The sequence below is a fragment of the Chaetodon trifascialis genome, chromosome 13 (genome assembly GCF_039877785.1).
Source record: "Chaetodon trifascialis isolate fChaTrf1 chromosome 13, fChaTrf1.hap1, whole genome shotgun sequence".
Lineage (NCBI taxonomy): Eukaryota > Metazoa > Chordata > Actinopteri > Chaetodontiformes > Chaetodontidae > Chaetodon > Chaetodon trifascialis.
Window position 1 is genome coordinate 16,757,128 of NC_092068.1, and position 12,855 is coordinate 16,769,982.

General features: G+C 39.0%; 1 protein-coding gene across 1 annotated transcript; it reads right to left on the reverse strand.

The window, feature by feature from the left end:
• Positions 1–3,829: 3,829 nt before the first annotated feature.
• On the reverse strand, positions 3,830–11,919 carry LOC139341529 (polymeric immunoglobulin receptor-like). Its single transcript, XM_070978084.1, has 10 exons — positions 11,865–11,919; positions 11,294–11,614; positions 10,847–11,146; positions 10,592–10,722; positions 7,817–7,967; positions 7,607–7,722; positions 4,922–5,159; positions 4,476–4,775; positions 4,255–4,351; positions 3,830–3,917 (listed from the first exon to the last, which is right to left on the reverse strand). The coding sequence occupies exons 1-10, from the start codon at positions 11,908–11,910 to the stop codon at positions 3,830–3,832; spliced, it is 1,788 nt and encodes a 595-aa protein (XP_070834185.1). The 5' UTR covers positions 11,911–11,919.
• Between the last annotated feature and the right edge of the window lie 936 nt (positions 11,920–12,855).

The following is a 12,855-nucleotide window of genomic DNA, read 5'->3' on the forward strand; positions in this document are numbered from 1 at the left end:
CTTAAAGGAAAACACATTCAATAGAAATTTGTGGGAAGCTTAACAACAGTGTCCACCGCAGTAAAAGATGTGACCCCCCCCACCCCCCACCCCCCACCCCCAGTTTTTTTTTCCTCCAAAGCTGTTAAAATTGCACAAAGGATTTAAAATATGCGTTAAATACTTTGAGGGCTCTTACCTGTGGTGACTGACAGGTGAAAATACACTCCAGCATCGGACTCTCCATTAATCTCCACAGCACACCAGTAATAATCAGTGTCTACATCCGTCACGTCATTTATAGTCGAAGTGAAGATTCTTTGGTTTTTGTCATCAGAGATTGAAAACCTTCCTGAACTTTGCTTGTTTGATTTAGCTGCATATGAGCAGGAATTAAAATAATATCCTTTACACAAGTATTTCATGTTGTTTGTGTACTGTGAGCCATAGAGACACGGGATAGAGATTGAATCTCCACTCTTTACTGACACTTTACTGACTGCAGTTATGCTGTGAATTCCTGCAACAAGAACAAATACAGCATTTTAATGGATATATTCACTGACAACAATCCCTATTATAGATATTCATATTAGCTGTTGTTTTACATACTAGGCCATTATAGTCTTCAAAATATATTCGATAAAAACTGGAGGGTAACTCATCTGACATTTAAATATTTATTTAACTGTCGTATTTAACGTAAGATATATTTTTGCATATAGCTGCATATACACAATTTGTACCAGGACTCTTGTGACTGACCTGTTAGTCCAGTGAGGATGAGAAGAAAGCTGAGATCAACAGCCATGTCTGTGAGTGAGCGGACTAAGACAAAACTACACAGACCAAGGCTGACAGACTGATTTTTTACTTCCTGATTTTTCTAAATAGGCAGTTGCAACAGGTAAAATCTCTTCCTCCGACTCTAATACAGTTGCATTTGTTCAGATGATGTACGTATGGAATATCTATGCAGCCACAGTGCACTTTCAGAGTAAGGATGACAATAGACTTGGGGGCAAGGCCCATTGAAGACACAGTTTAATAACAAAAGACAGATGCTCCAAGCCTGTGAGCTGAAATGTGTTGATTTATTAAACATGGCTGCAGCAACAGAATATCCAATAGTAACTGAAATAATAAATCTTTGACAGCATCACCCTCCCTTTGACCTTTGACATGTAATTTTCCTGCTAAAACAGTTGCCATTTTGGCTTTTCAAACATGGCAAAATAAAATGATTTTGATTTCTGAAACAACCCTTCATGCGACTGTTGGAAACCACTAAGTGATTCTTAATTTGAAAATCTATGTTACAGCCTTGACAAGAGGAAATTCGGTTTCCCTGCTCATCTTATGACACAATATACTCCAGGTTTGTTCATGTAGCCTTATTCAATTAAATTTTTCAGACATGCAAGATGACCGAATGCATTGAGGAATGAACACTCATGTATTGACAAATAAATTAGTTAAAACAGAGAGAAAATACACTATAAATTCCAAAAAATCCCAAAAATGTAAGCCGGATTGCTTTCCACTGTGAGGCTTAATACATAACACATTAGTGAGCTCAAGAGATGTGGAAACTGAAAAATCAGGAAAAAAGGAGTAAGAAGTTACTGCAAAATCAAGCAATAGCAGACAACACATTGCAACACGATGATTTAAAAAGAGTCCCATGAAGGACAAACAGGGGTCTAAGGACAGAGGGTGTACCATGCTGTACAGATTGTAAAGCCCCTCCAGGCAAACTGATTTGTGATTATGGCCTAAAGAAATAAAACTGACTTGACTTGATGGATAAGATGGAGAGGTAGTGGTAACATTTACAGGTTTTGCTAGTGGTGAGCCAACGTACTGTATGTTACATCCTCAGCTTTTGCTTGAACCTGTTGGAAAACCAAAGAAAAATAAAAATTAGTAAGAAAGATGAAAGATAAACCACACAAACAGTCCACAGCCATAATAGCAGCTCTGCGTGGCTCAACTTACAGGCACAGTGGTGCATTGAGCTAAATGCTAATTTTAGCATGCTAACATGTCCACAGTTTCAAATGCTAACATACTCTGCTACTTGATTAGCACTAAAGATAAAGCAAAGCTGAGGCCAATGGGAATTCATTGAGAATTCAACGAGAAACTTTCAATTTGACCTGATGATGGCATTTGACGAAAAGTGAAGGGATATGTTACAATAATCCAAACAATAGCTGCTATGATATTTCAGTTAGGTGGAGACAGACAGACAGACAGACAGACAGACAGACAGACAGACAGACAGACAGACAGACAGACAGACAGACAGACAGACAGACAGACACATGCTAATGTGGCTATGAGACTGTGATTGGATGTCTTAATATTTACACTTTGTACAGTTTGTAGTTCTACTGCAAACACAGAGCTGTACGTCACGTCTTCATCACTCTTCATCTCAGCGTCTGACTTCTGGGTAAACAGGAAGAGACAGATGAGAAGAGATCAGATGAACAGTTTAACTGTTTATGCTTCTTTTCTTGTTGCTTTATTCAATTAGATAGTGTGTGTCTTTCAGTTCAGTAATATTGTGTAATACAAGTTATGTGTTACCTTCCCTCTCACATGTTTAACATCACTGTATGTTACTTCCTCTTCAGCCTGATGAAAGAGCAAACCAAATATCATTTGCATAAAGGTTGCACACCATTTCATTAGACTCGTTCAGATAAGAAACATCAACATGACAACAGTTAGAATGAACCATTTCATATAAACACCTTCAAGGCACACACGATCAGGGGAATTACTGTTTGATACTTAAGTTGAGATCTGGGATGTTTTTCAATTCAATTCAATTCAATTTTATTTGTATAGCGCCAAATCACAACAGAAGTTGTCTCAGGACACTTTCCATATAGAGCTGGTACAGACCAAGCTCTTTTATCTACAAAGAAACCAACAATTCCCCCATGAGCAAGCACTTGGCGACAGTGGCGAGGAAAAACTTCCTTTTAACAGGCAGAAACCTCGAGCAGAACCAGACTCTGGGTGGGCGGCCATCTGCCTCGACCGGTTGGGTGAGAGAGGAAGAGCAAGAGAGGGAGAGTGAGACAGACAGACAGACAGACAGACAGACAGACAGACAGACAGACAGACAGACAGACAGACAGACAGACAGACAGACAGACAGAAAAGCAGTCAGAGAGAGAGAGAGAGACAGAGACAGAGACAGAGACAGAGACAGAGAGACAGACACGCAGTGTTTTAAGTTACACACATGTTTGTTACACACATGTTTGATGTACTTCTTCTTCTTTTTTTCTTTTTCTTTTTTTTAGCTCTTTTCTTTTATAACTCTGGCTGAAAATTCACAGTTTTTCCATTCAGCAGCTTTAGCTTTTTGCTGGGTGCAGGGTCCAAAGAAAATATGAATAAATATGATGAAAAAAAAATCCAAGAAAGTTTCAGCCCCAATATTTTTTATACAGTCCTTACCTGCCGCAGAGTCTTTTTTCTCTTTATCTTGACATTGCTGTATGTTACTTCCTCTTCAGCCTGTATTGAAGTAACAAACCAATAAAAGTCAGAGAACAGGAAATGAATGCCAAGTATGAATCAATAACCATAATTGGTTCATTCAGTAAACCGATTACCATATTTGCCATCACGTGCTCAATTTAGTCTCTGTCTGTTCATGCTGACTGTATTCTCTTAAAGATCAACAAGGTTGACATTTGTTCTTTAGACGTATAGAATGTATATTAACTATTAGATGTTCATCACCAGTAGTACACAGTAGTCCTGCAGCTGTAAAAGGACAGTACAACATAGTCCTTGAAATCTCTGATTTCATTGAAGTAAATGATCATAATAGCACGCCTCCTTCTTTGTCGTGGGACATGAACCAGAAAATCATACCGTTGTTGTGGCTGATGAGTCTACTTTGGTCCGCTCTAAAAATGAAACAGTGAAAACTCATTTTACTGACTGTCAATGCTGAATGACAATAAGGCTCTAAATAAAAAAAAAACATGAATAATAAGTGATTTTGGCACAAATTCAATTCATCAAAGTTCAGCAGAAACTTACTCTGTCTTTTTAGCATAAACCAGATGAACAAGGTCACCATGACAGTGAAGATCAGCAAACTCAAAGGGATGATGAAGCTCATTAGGTCAGCTGAATCACTGCAGCATACATTAAAAACAAACAGTGCAAATGGATTAAGATAAACAGACTTGTTTAAACATTCTCACAATATGCCTGCATGCAGACACAAAGCTGTCTGACCTGCCCAGTTCAGCCTGATCTGTGGTTGGTGGTTGGTCTGGGGGATTCACAGACTCTGGAGCAGGTGAAGAGGGGGTTAAACTGCTTGTTTCTGTAACTGTGAATATAATCCAGTACCAGAGTAATATGCCAATAATAAATGTTAGAATGTCATCTATATTAAACCAAATCATTTACAAGTGACTGTCCTTTACAAATATTATGAATGTGTAATTACTTACCAGTGGTTGGTTTCTCAGTAACAGTTAGATGCACTGGCATCTGGAAGTCTCCTTGGACACACAAATACCAGCCGCTGCTCTCTGTCCTCAGTCCACTCATAGTCACAGTAAAAACATTGTGGTACCTCTCATTGATGGTCACAGAAGTTCTATCTATTGATCCAGACGACTCCATCACACAGGAGCCGCCCAGCCTGCACCACTTCATCCCTCCAGAGTTATGATGTGAACAATTGATGGTTATTTTTTCTCCGATAAATGCTGTAATCTCCTGATGATCCACATAAAGTCTGGGTGTATCTTAAGGGAAAACAAATTCAATAGAAAATTGTGGGTAGATTAAAAACAGTCTCCAGAGCAAAAACAGAGATCTTCCTTTGTGTTTTCCTGCAAAATTGTCAAAATGTCTCAAAGGATTTGAATTAAGATGCTTTAAGGGCTCTTACCTCTGGTGACTGACAGGTGAAAATACTCCCTAACATCTGCCCCTCCATTATTCTCCACAGCACACCAGTAAAAACCAGAGTCTCTATCCATCACATCATTTATAGTCACAGTGAAGATTCTTTGGATTCTGTCATCAGAGATTGAAAACTTTCCTGAATTTCTTTGGTTTGTTTTTATTGCATATGAGCAGAAGTTAAAATACTCTCCTTTACACAAGTATTTCACATGGTTTGTGTACTGTGAGCCATAGAGACATGGGATAGAGATTGAATCTCCACTCTTTACTGACACTTTACTGACTGTAGTTATGCTGTGAATTCCTGCAACAAGAACAAATACAACATTTTAATTGACATCCTCACAATATTATTCCTTCACATGACCTGCCTATTGTAGATGTTCACATTAGTTGCTGTTTCATGTCCTAGCTAAATACAGTCTTCAAAATCTATGTGGAATAAAAACTGGAAGATATTACTTGTCTGACAGCTGTCCTTATTATCATCTTATGACCATTAGGACCATTTGAAGCATAAGACACGGACACATAAAATGATTCTTGTGTCTTACCTGTGAGTCCAGTGAGGATGAGAAAGAAGCTGAGATGAACAGCCATGTCGGGGAGTGAGAGAACACAACACAAGCCAAGGTACGACAGGACTGATTATCTACTTCCTAATTTTCGTAATAGCAACTGTTCAGATCTGTCTTCCTGTTGTTATAAGGAAGTTGCCTTCCATGGGTTAGTCAGATGACATATTTATCGATGCAGCTAGAGTGTTGAGCTACTATTAATGTGCCTGGCAAAAAGGCAACATGACGCCTTTGATGGAAAGATGTTCCAGATTTAGCCATCTCTGTAATCTTAATGGTCATTGGCTGCCTCTTGCAAAATGAATAAATAAATAAATAAATAAAAACTCTCCTCTTGGATGCCCCTATGGTACAGAGTATTCCATTGGCCAGTAGAAGGCAGCGCTGCATTGCTAATGGAATTAAATCTGCTGTTGAACAGTGAATACACAGTACTGTTTTCACTGGATGTTTTTTCTAGCACATAAGCTAGAAAAAAACAAAGAAACAAGAAAGGATTGAGATCTGCTGGTCGTGATGCTTTGAAGCATCAGCAATTGAAGAGCAAATAATACAACACCACACCAATGTACTGATCAAGGTCCTTGGTCCACACTTGACTCGATTTTACTGTGGATGCACTGGAAATTTTAATAGCTTTACTGCTCAGTAAGGGAGGGAACAGTATCCATGCATAAGTATCCAAAATGCTAATAAATGGGATAACTTAACTAGAGCACCTGAGTAAATTGAGACCTGGTGAGGAAGAGTGGTGGAAAGTAACAAAGCACATTTACCCAAGCTTTGTACTTAGTTCGAGGTACTTTTACCTTATTTAAGTGTTTCAATTTTATGCTACTTTATATTGTTTACTGCACATACTTACCTGGCTGATGGAGGTACTAGTTACTCAAAGATTTGCAAACAAAATATATCATCAGTTTATAAGATATGTTTATAAATATGATATTGTGCTGTAGATCAAACTGTCCAGTCGATAGACGTTGTGAAGATGTGCTCGCCTTTATCAGCTGTAACGCTAAAATGTTGTTTCTGAAGTGTTAGCAATAACATTTCAGTGATAGGCTATACAAGTATGTGTACCTTAATACTGTGAATGCATCTTCAATGGGACAACCATGCAGTCTACACTGGCTATATAAACCATTTCTGGAGTTATGGATTACCTGTCTTGAAGTGTTCATGTGGTCAATATTACTGTAAGTTACTTCCTCTTCAGCCTGTGTTGAAGGAGCAAATCAAATGTCAATGGACTGAAAGTAAAGCCATTCATTTTCCCACCCTCTCATTTTGCTTTCATGCAGTTTCAACAAAACTGTATTTACAATAGAACAATATTAGTTAATGTCATTCCACATGTTCAAATCGTCAAATGAGCGATTTTCACATATTACTCTTTAAGGAAAGTCATGATATGAAGAACACTTTGTGATCATGTCTGCTCAGTTCAGTCTCTATCTGATAATAAGTACTGTAACCTCTATTTGATCTACAGTGTAGTTCTGCAGAACTTCTGCAAAGTCACAACACATTCTCTGAAACCTTTACGCTTCATTTCTCACGTAAACAAATGGCCACTCTCACACTTCTGCCTTTAAACTCCTTGTAGACATCTTTGTGAGACACTGGGAAATAAAAACCGCATCTTACCGCTGTCATGGCTGATGATTCTTCTTTGGTCTGCTCTAAAAGTGAAACAGTTAATCTCCTTTTACTCTGTGCATGCACAATAGTGTGTATTGAAAAGAAATATTTAAAAATTACAAGCATGAGTATGTAAGTATAAATTCAATTCATCAAAACTTACTGCGCTTTTTCAGCATAAACCATATGGACAAGATCACCTTTACAATGATGATCAACAAGCTCAAAGAAATGATGAGGCTCTTTAAGTGGTGGTGAAGGTGGAAAACAACTGCAGCACAAGAACTGGAGGCCGTTGCAGCTCTGGCTCTGGATTTAGCTGCAGCACAGGTGTGAGTGCCAGCTGGAACAAGGATGGAGAACCAGGAGTAGATGTCAGTTGTACGGCTGGCTGGAGATCAAGAGCAGACTTGGCGGTGATCAACGTAGGAACTGGAGAAGCATACACTGGGACAACGGGCCGCGGGTCCTCTGGGACACTGGGCAGTGGTGAGGACAAAGAGCTGGGCAGCGGTGAGACACGATGTCGTCGGGACCTCCGCTTCTTTCTTGTGGGGGCCATCTTGGGGCCCAAATCAGGAATGGAACATGGCTAAAGGCAGGGAGGCTGTTGGCTAGCTGGCTAAAGAATGGGAGCTAGTTGAATACTGGCAAACCTGTGACTAGCCGACATGAGAGTGGGAGCTGGCAGGAGGCTAACAGGCCTGTGGCTAGCTTGCTCAGGGACTGGAGTTGACAGGAGGCCAGCAGGCAGTAGGTCTGATGGTTGAGGAGCTGGGACTGACACTTGGGCTGATAGTTGGGAACCTCAGACCGAAAGAGGGCTGACAGATCTCATGCTTAGAGCAAAATCGGAGCTACTGGGGGAATTCTGATTCTCCAGTCTGGCTTCAAGAAGATCTGTTTCCTGTAGCGTTTCCATCACGTCTAGAATTTCCCACAACCAGCACTTAGAATAAATGATGGATTTTAAGGAGGTTATGGCTCTTAACTGATACCAAAAGTCCAGAGCTTTGTCCAAACATAAAGGATTCAAAATTTTTTACTTTCTCCAAATGGGAGCTAATGTCTGCTGGGTTCATGTCTATGGTCAGTTTATTTGGATGTTTTGGATGAATTGTGTCAAGGACAAAAAACAGGACGACAGAGTTGGTGCAGTTCAATAAATGTATTAACAAATAGGGAAACCAAACAAAGGAGTCCATAAGGCAAACAAAATCCAACGAAAAGGAACAAACATCCAAAAAAACAAAGCAAAAGTCCAAACGCACAGGATACACAGGGAAACACTCATGAACAGACTGGAAATCTTGACACAATGTGTACAAGGAATGAACTGGCAAAGACAAAGGGGAACACATGGACTTAAATACCCTGGCAAGGAAGAACTAACGAGTCACAGGTGAAAACAACCAAGCAATCACACAGGTAGGAAAATACAGGAGATAAAGCAAAATGTGACACCTAAGGTAAACCTTCTACATAAAATAGAAAATAACAAACCAAAACAAACCACATCATGACAACAGATGATTTACCATTGTGAGGCTTAATACAGAACGCACCAGTAGGCCCAAGATTCATGCTGCCAATGGTCTGTCAAACACTTGGCAATCTGAGCATTTTGGATTATTTTCAGACTTCCTGTAATTTTCATTAAAGTACTCGTCATGTATTATGAATGTCATCATTTCTGTGTCAATAAAAACAGAAATGTGGAAACTGAAAAATCAGGACAGTGTCATTTCAGTCAGAAGTGATCAATATATTCACCAAGAAGAGTTCGAGAACGATGAAGACAACAGAAAATGGCAGATCATTTGTTGAATTAATTTGCTCATATTTATTAGTTTGACAGTTTTATTATTATTACTTTTTTGTAACTTAAAGTTTATCATTCATTTTACATCAAACGTCACTTGACAGAACATCCGTGTTCATGAAAGAACTTTGGACTAAAAACTCCTGAACGAAGGCTTTTGTGGATGTGTTTGGGAAACACTTCTCACAGTCATGCAGGGGAGGGAGACACGGGTAGGACTTCAAAGTGAAAAAAAGAGTAAGAAGTTACTACAAAATCAAACAACATGAGATGACGTTACAACACAGTGATTTTAAAAGAGTCCCATGAAGGACAAACGGGTCTAAGGACAGAGGGTGTTACATACTGTACAGATTGTAAAGCCCCTCCAGGCAAACTGATTTGTGATTATGAGGTAAAGAAATTAAACTGACTAGGTGGACAGACAGACAGACAGACAGACAGACAGACAGACAGACAGACAGACAGACAGACAGACAGACAGACAGACAGACAGACAGACACATGCTAATGTGGCTAAAACATTCTGCCAAAAAAGCTTCACTATGAATGTGAGAAACAGTATGAGGCTGTGTTTGGATGTCTTAATATTTACACTTTGTACAGTTTGTAGTTCTACTGCAAACACAGAGCTGTACGTCACGTCACTCTTCATCACTCTTCATCTCAGCGTCTGACCTCTGGGTAAACAGGAAGAGACAAACGAGAAGAGATCAGATGAACAGTTTAACTGTTTTTGCTTCTTTTCTTGTTGCTTTATTCAATTAATGATGTATCTGGGCAATAAGAAATTAGATAGTGTGTGTCTTTCAGTTCAGTAATATTGTGTAATACAAGTTATGTGTTACCTTCCCTCTCACATGTTTAACATTAATGTATGCTCCTTCCTCTTCAGCCTGATGAAAGAGCAAACCAAATATCATTTACATAAAGGTTGCACACTGTTTTATTAGACTCGTTCAGATAAGAAACATCAACATGACAACAGTTAGAATGAACCATTTCATATAAACACCTTTAATGTCATGTCATGCTGACTGTACTCTCCTCTTAAAGATCGACAAGGTTGACATTTATTCTTAGATGTATAGTATGTATTTCAACTATTAGATATTCATCACCAGTAGTACACAGTAGTCCTGCAGCTGTAAAAGGACAGTACAACATAGTCCTTGAAATCTTTATTACTGATTTCACTGAAGTAAATGGTCATAATAGCACGCCTCCTTCTTTGTCGTGGGACATAAACCAGAAAATTATACCATTGTTGTGGCTGATGATTCTACTTTGGTCCGCTCTAAAAATTAAAGTGAAAACTCGTTTTACTGACTGTCAATGCTGTGACAATAATGCTCAATACTCTGCATTTGAAGTAAAAGTATGTAGAAAGAATAAATCATTTTGGCACGAATTCGATTCATCAAAGTTCAGCAGAAACTTACTCTGTCTGTTTAGCATAAACCAGATGAACGAGGTCACCATTACAAAGAAGATCAGCAAACTCAAACGTATGATGAAGATCATTCGATCACTTGGACCACTGCAGCATACATTAAAAACAAACAGTGCAAATGGATTAAGATAAACAGACTTGTTTAAACATTCTCACAATATGCCTGCATGCAGACACAAAGCTGTCTGACCTGCCCGGTTCAGCCTGATCTGTGGTTGGTGGTTGGTCTGGGGGATTCACAGACTCTGGAGCAGGTGAAGAGGGGGTTAAACTGCTTGTTTCTGTAACTGTGAATATAATCCAGTGAATACCAGATATGTCAATAATAAATGTTAGAATGTCATCTATATTAAACCAAAACATTTACAAGTGACTGTCCTTTACAAATATTATGAATGTGTAATTACTTACCAGTGGTTGGTTTCTCAGTAACAGTTAGATGCACTGGCATCTGGAAGTCTCCTTGGACACACAAATACCAGCCGCTGCTCTCTGTCCTCAGTCCACTCATAGTCACAGTAAAAACATTGTGGTACCTCTCATTGATGGTCACAGATATTCCATCTATTGATCTAGATGACACTGTCCCACAGGAGCCGCCCAGCCTGCACCACTTCATCCCTCCAGAGTTATGATGTGAACAATTGATGATTATTTTTTCTCCAGTAAATGCTTTAATCTCCTGATGATCCACAACAAGTCTGGGCGAATCTTAAGGGAAAACAAATTCAATAGAAAATTGTGGGTAGATTAAAAACAGTCTCCAGAGCAAAAACTGAGACCTTCCTTTGTGTTTTTCCTGCAAAATTGTCAAAATGTCTCAAAGGATTTGAATTAAGATGCTTTAAGGGCTCTTACCTCTGGTGACTGACAGGTGAAAATACTCCCTAACATCTGCCCCTCCATTATTCTCCACAGCACACCAGTAAAAACCAGAGTCTCTATCCATCACATCATTTATAGTCACAGTGAAGATTCTTTGGTTTCTGTCATCAGAGATTGAAAACTTTCCTGAATTTCTTTGGTTTGTTTTTATTGCATATGAGCAGAAGTTAAAATACTCTCCTTTACACAAGTATTTCACATGGTTTGTGTACTGTGAGCCATAGAGACATGGGATAGAGATTGATTTTCCACTCTTTACTGACACTTTACTGACTGTAGTTATGCTGTGAATTCCTGCAACAAGAACAAATACAACATTTTAATTGACATCCTCACAATATTATTCCTTCACATGACCTGCCTATTGTAGATGTTCACATTAGTTGCTGTTTCATGTCCTAGCTAAATACAGTCTTCAAAATCTATGTGGAATAAAAACTGGAAGATATTACTTGTCTGACAGCTGTCCTTATTATCATCTTATGACCATTAGGACCATTTGAAGCATAAGACACAGACACATAAAATGATTCTTGTGTCTTACCTGTGAGTCCAGTGAGGATGAGAAAGAAGCTGAGATGAACAGCCATGTCGGGGAGTGAGAGAACACAACACAAGCCAAGGTACGACAGGACTGATTATCTACTTCCTAATTTTCTTAATAGCAACTGTTCAGATCTGTCTTCCTGTTGTTGTAAGGAAGTTGCCTTCCATGGGTTAGTCAGATGATGTAGATATCGATGCAGCTAGAGTGTTGAGCTACTATTAATGCGCATGGCAAAAAGGCAACATGACGCCTTTGATGGAAAGATGTTCCAGAAGTTTTCTTTACACAACGAGTGGTACGGTGCAAATGATTCTAAACACAGTCTAGTACAACACTTTATTTTAAGGCCAGACCTTTTAAATTAGAAACAACTGGATTAATTCCAAAGTCACTAGAATTCTTCGTCTGGGAACTAAGCATCAAATTTGAAGGCAATACATTCAATCCAAGCTACAATGATATTTGACTAAAAACCAAAAAGGGACTTTTTTTTTTTTGTTAAAATTTACAATGATCTGTTCACTTTAACAATTCACTTGGCATGACTGAGGCAAGTGGCCATGATGGCACCTTTACCATCTGTGAATCTTGAGTCATTGGTTGCCTCTTGCTCAATAAATAAATGAATAAATAAAAAAAACTCTGGTTGACAAAACATGATATTTCTTCTGGGTGCCTTTCCAGTGGAGACAATGTATGTCTTTCTGCATGCTGGTGCCCTTTTAATTTTTATTTTTTCCCTGACCCCTCAGCCAGCCACAGTCCAGCACTGTTAGTGGAGGATGATTGTGTGGCTACATAAAAAAAGCTCACTGAATTATTATTTCTTTCAGTTTAACTTCGTGGTATTGTTTGCTGACTGGTTAGAGTACTTAGCGGCTGCATGATCAGCATGTGTAGGCCAGTGAATGGTAGTCTATCCATCCATCCATTTTCTATGCCGCTTATCCCGTTCGGGGTTGCAGGGGGGCCGGAGCCCATCTCGGCT

Coding starts and splice junctions, on each gene's coding strand:
- LOC139341529 (XM_070978084.1), bottom strand. CDS start 11,910: ATGGCTGTTCATCTCAGCTTCTTTCTCATCCTCACTGGACTCACAG. Junction 10,723..10,846: donor TACTGAGAAACCAACCACTG/GTAAGTAATTAC, acceptor TTATATTCACAG/TTACAGAAACAAGCAGTTTA. Junction 4,352..4,475: donor TACTGAGAAACCAACCACTG/GTAAGTAATTAC, acceptor TTATATTCACAG/TTACAGAAACAAGCAGTTTA.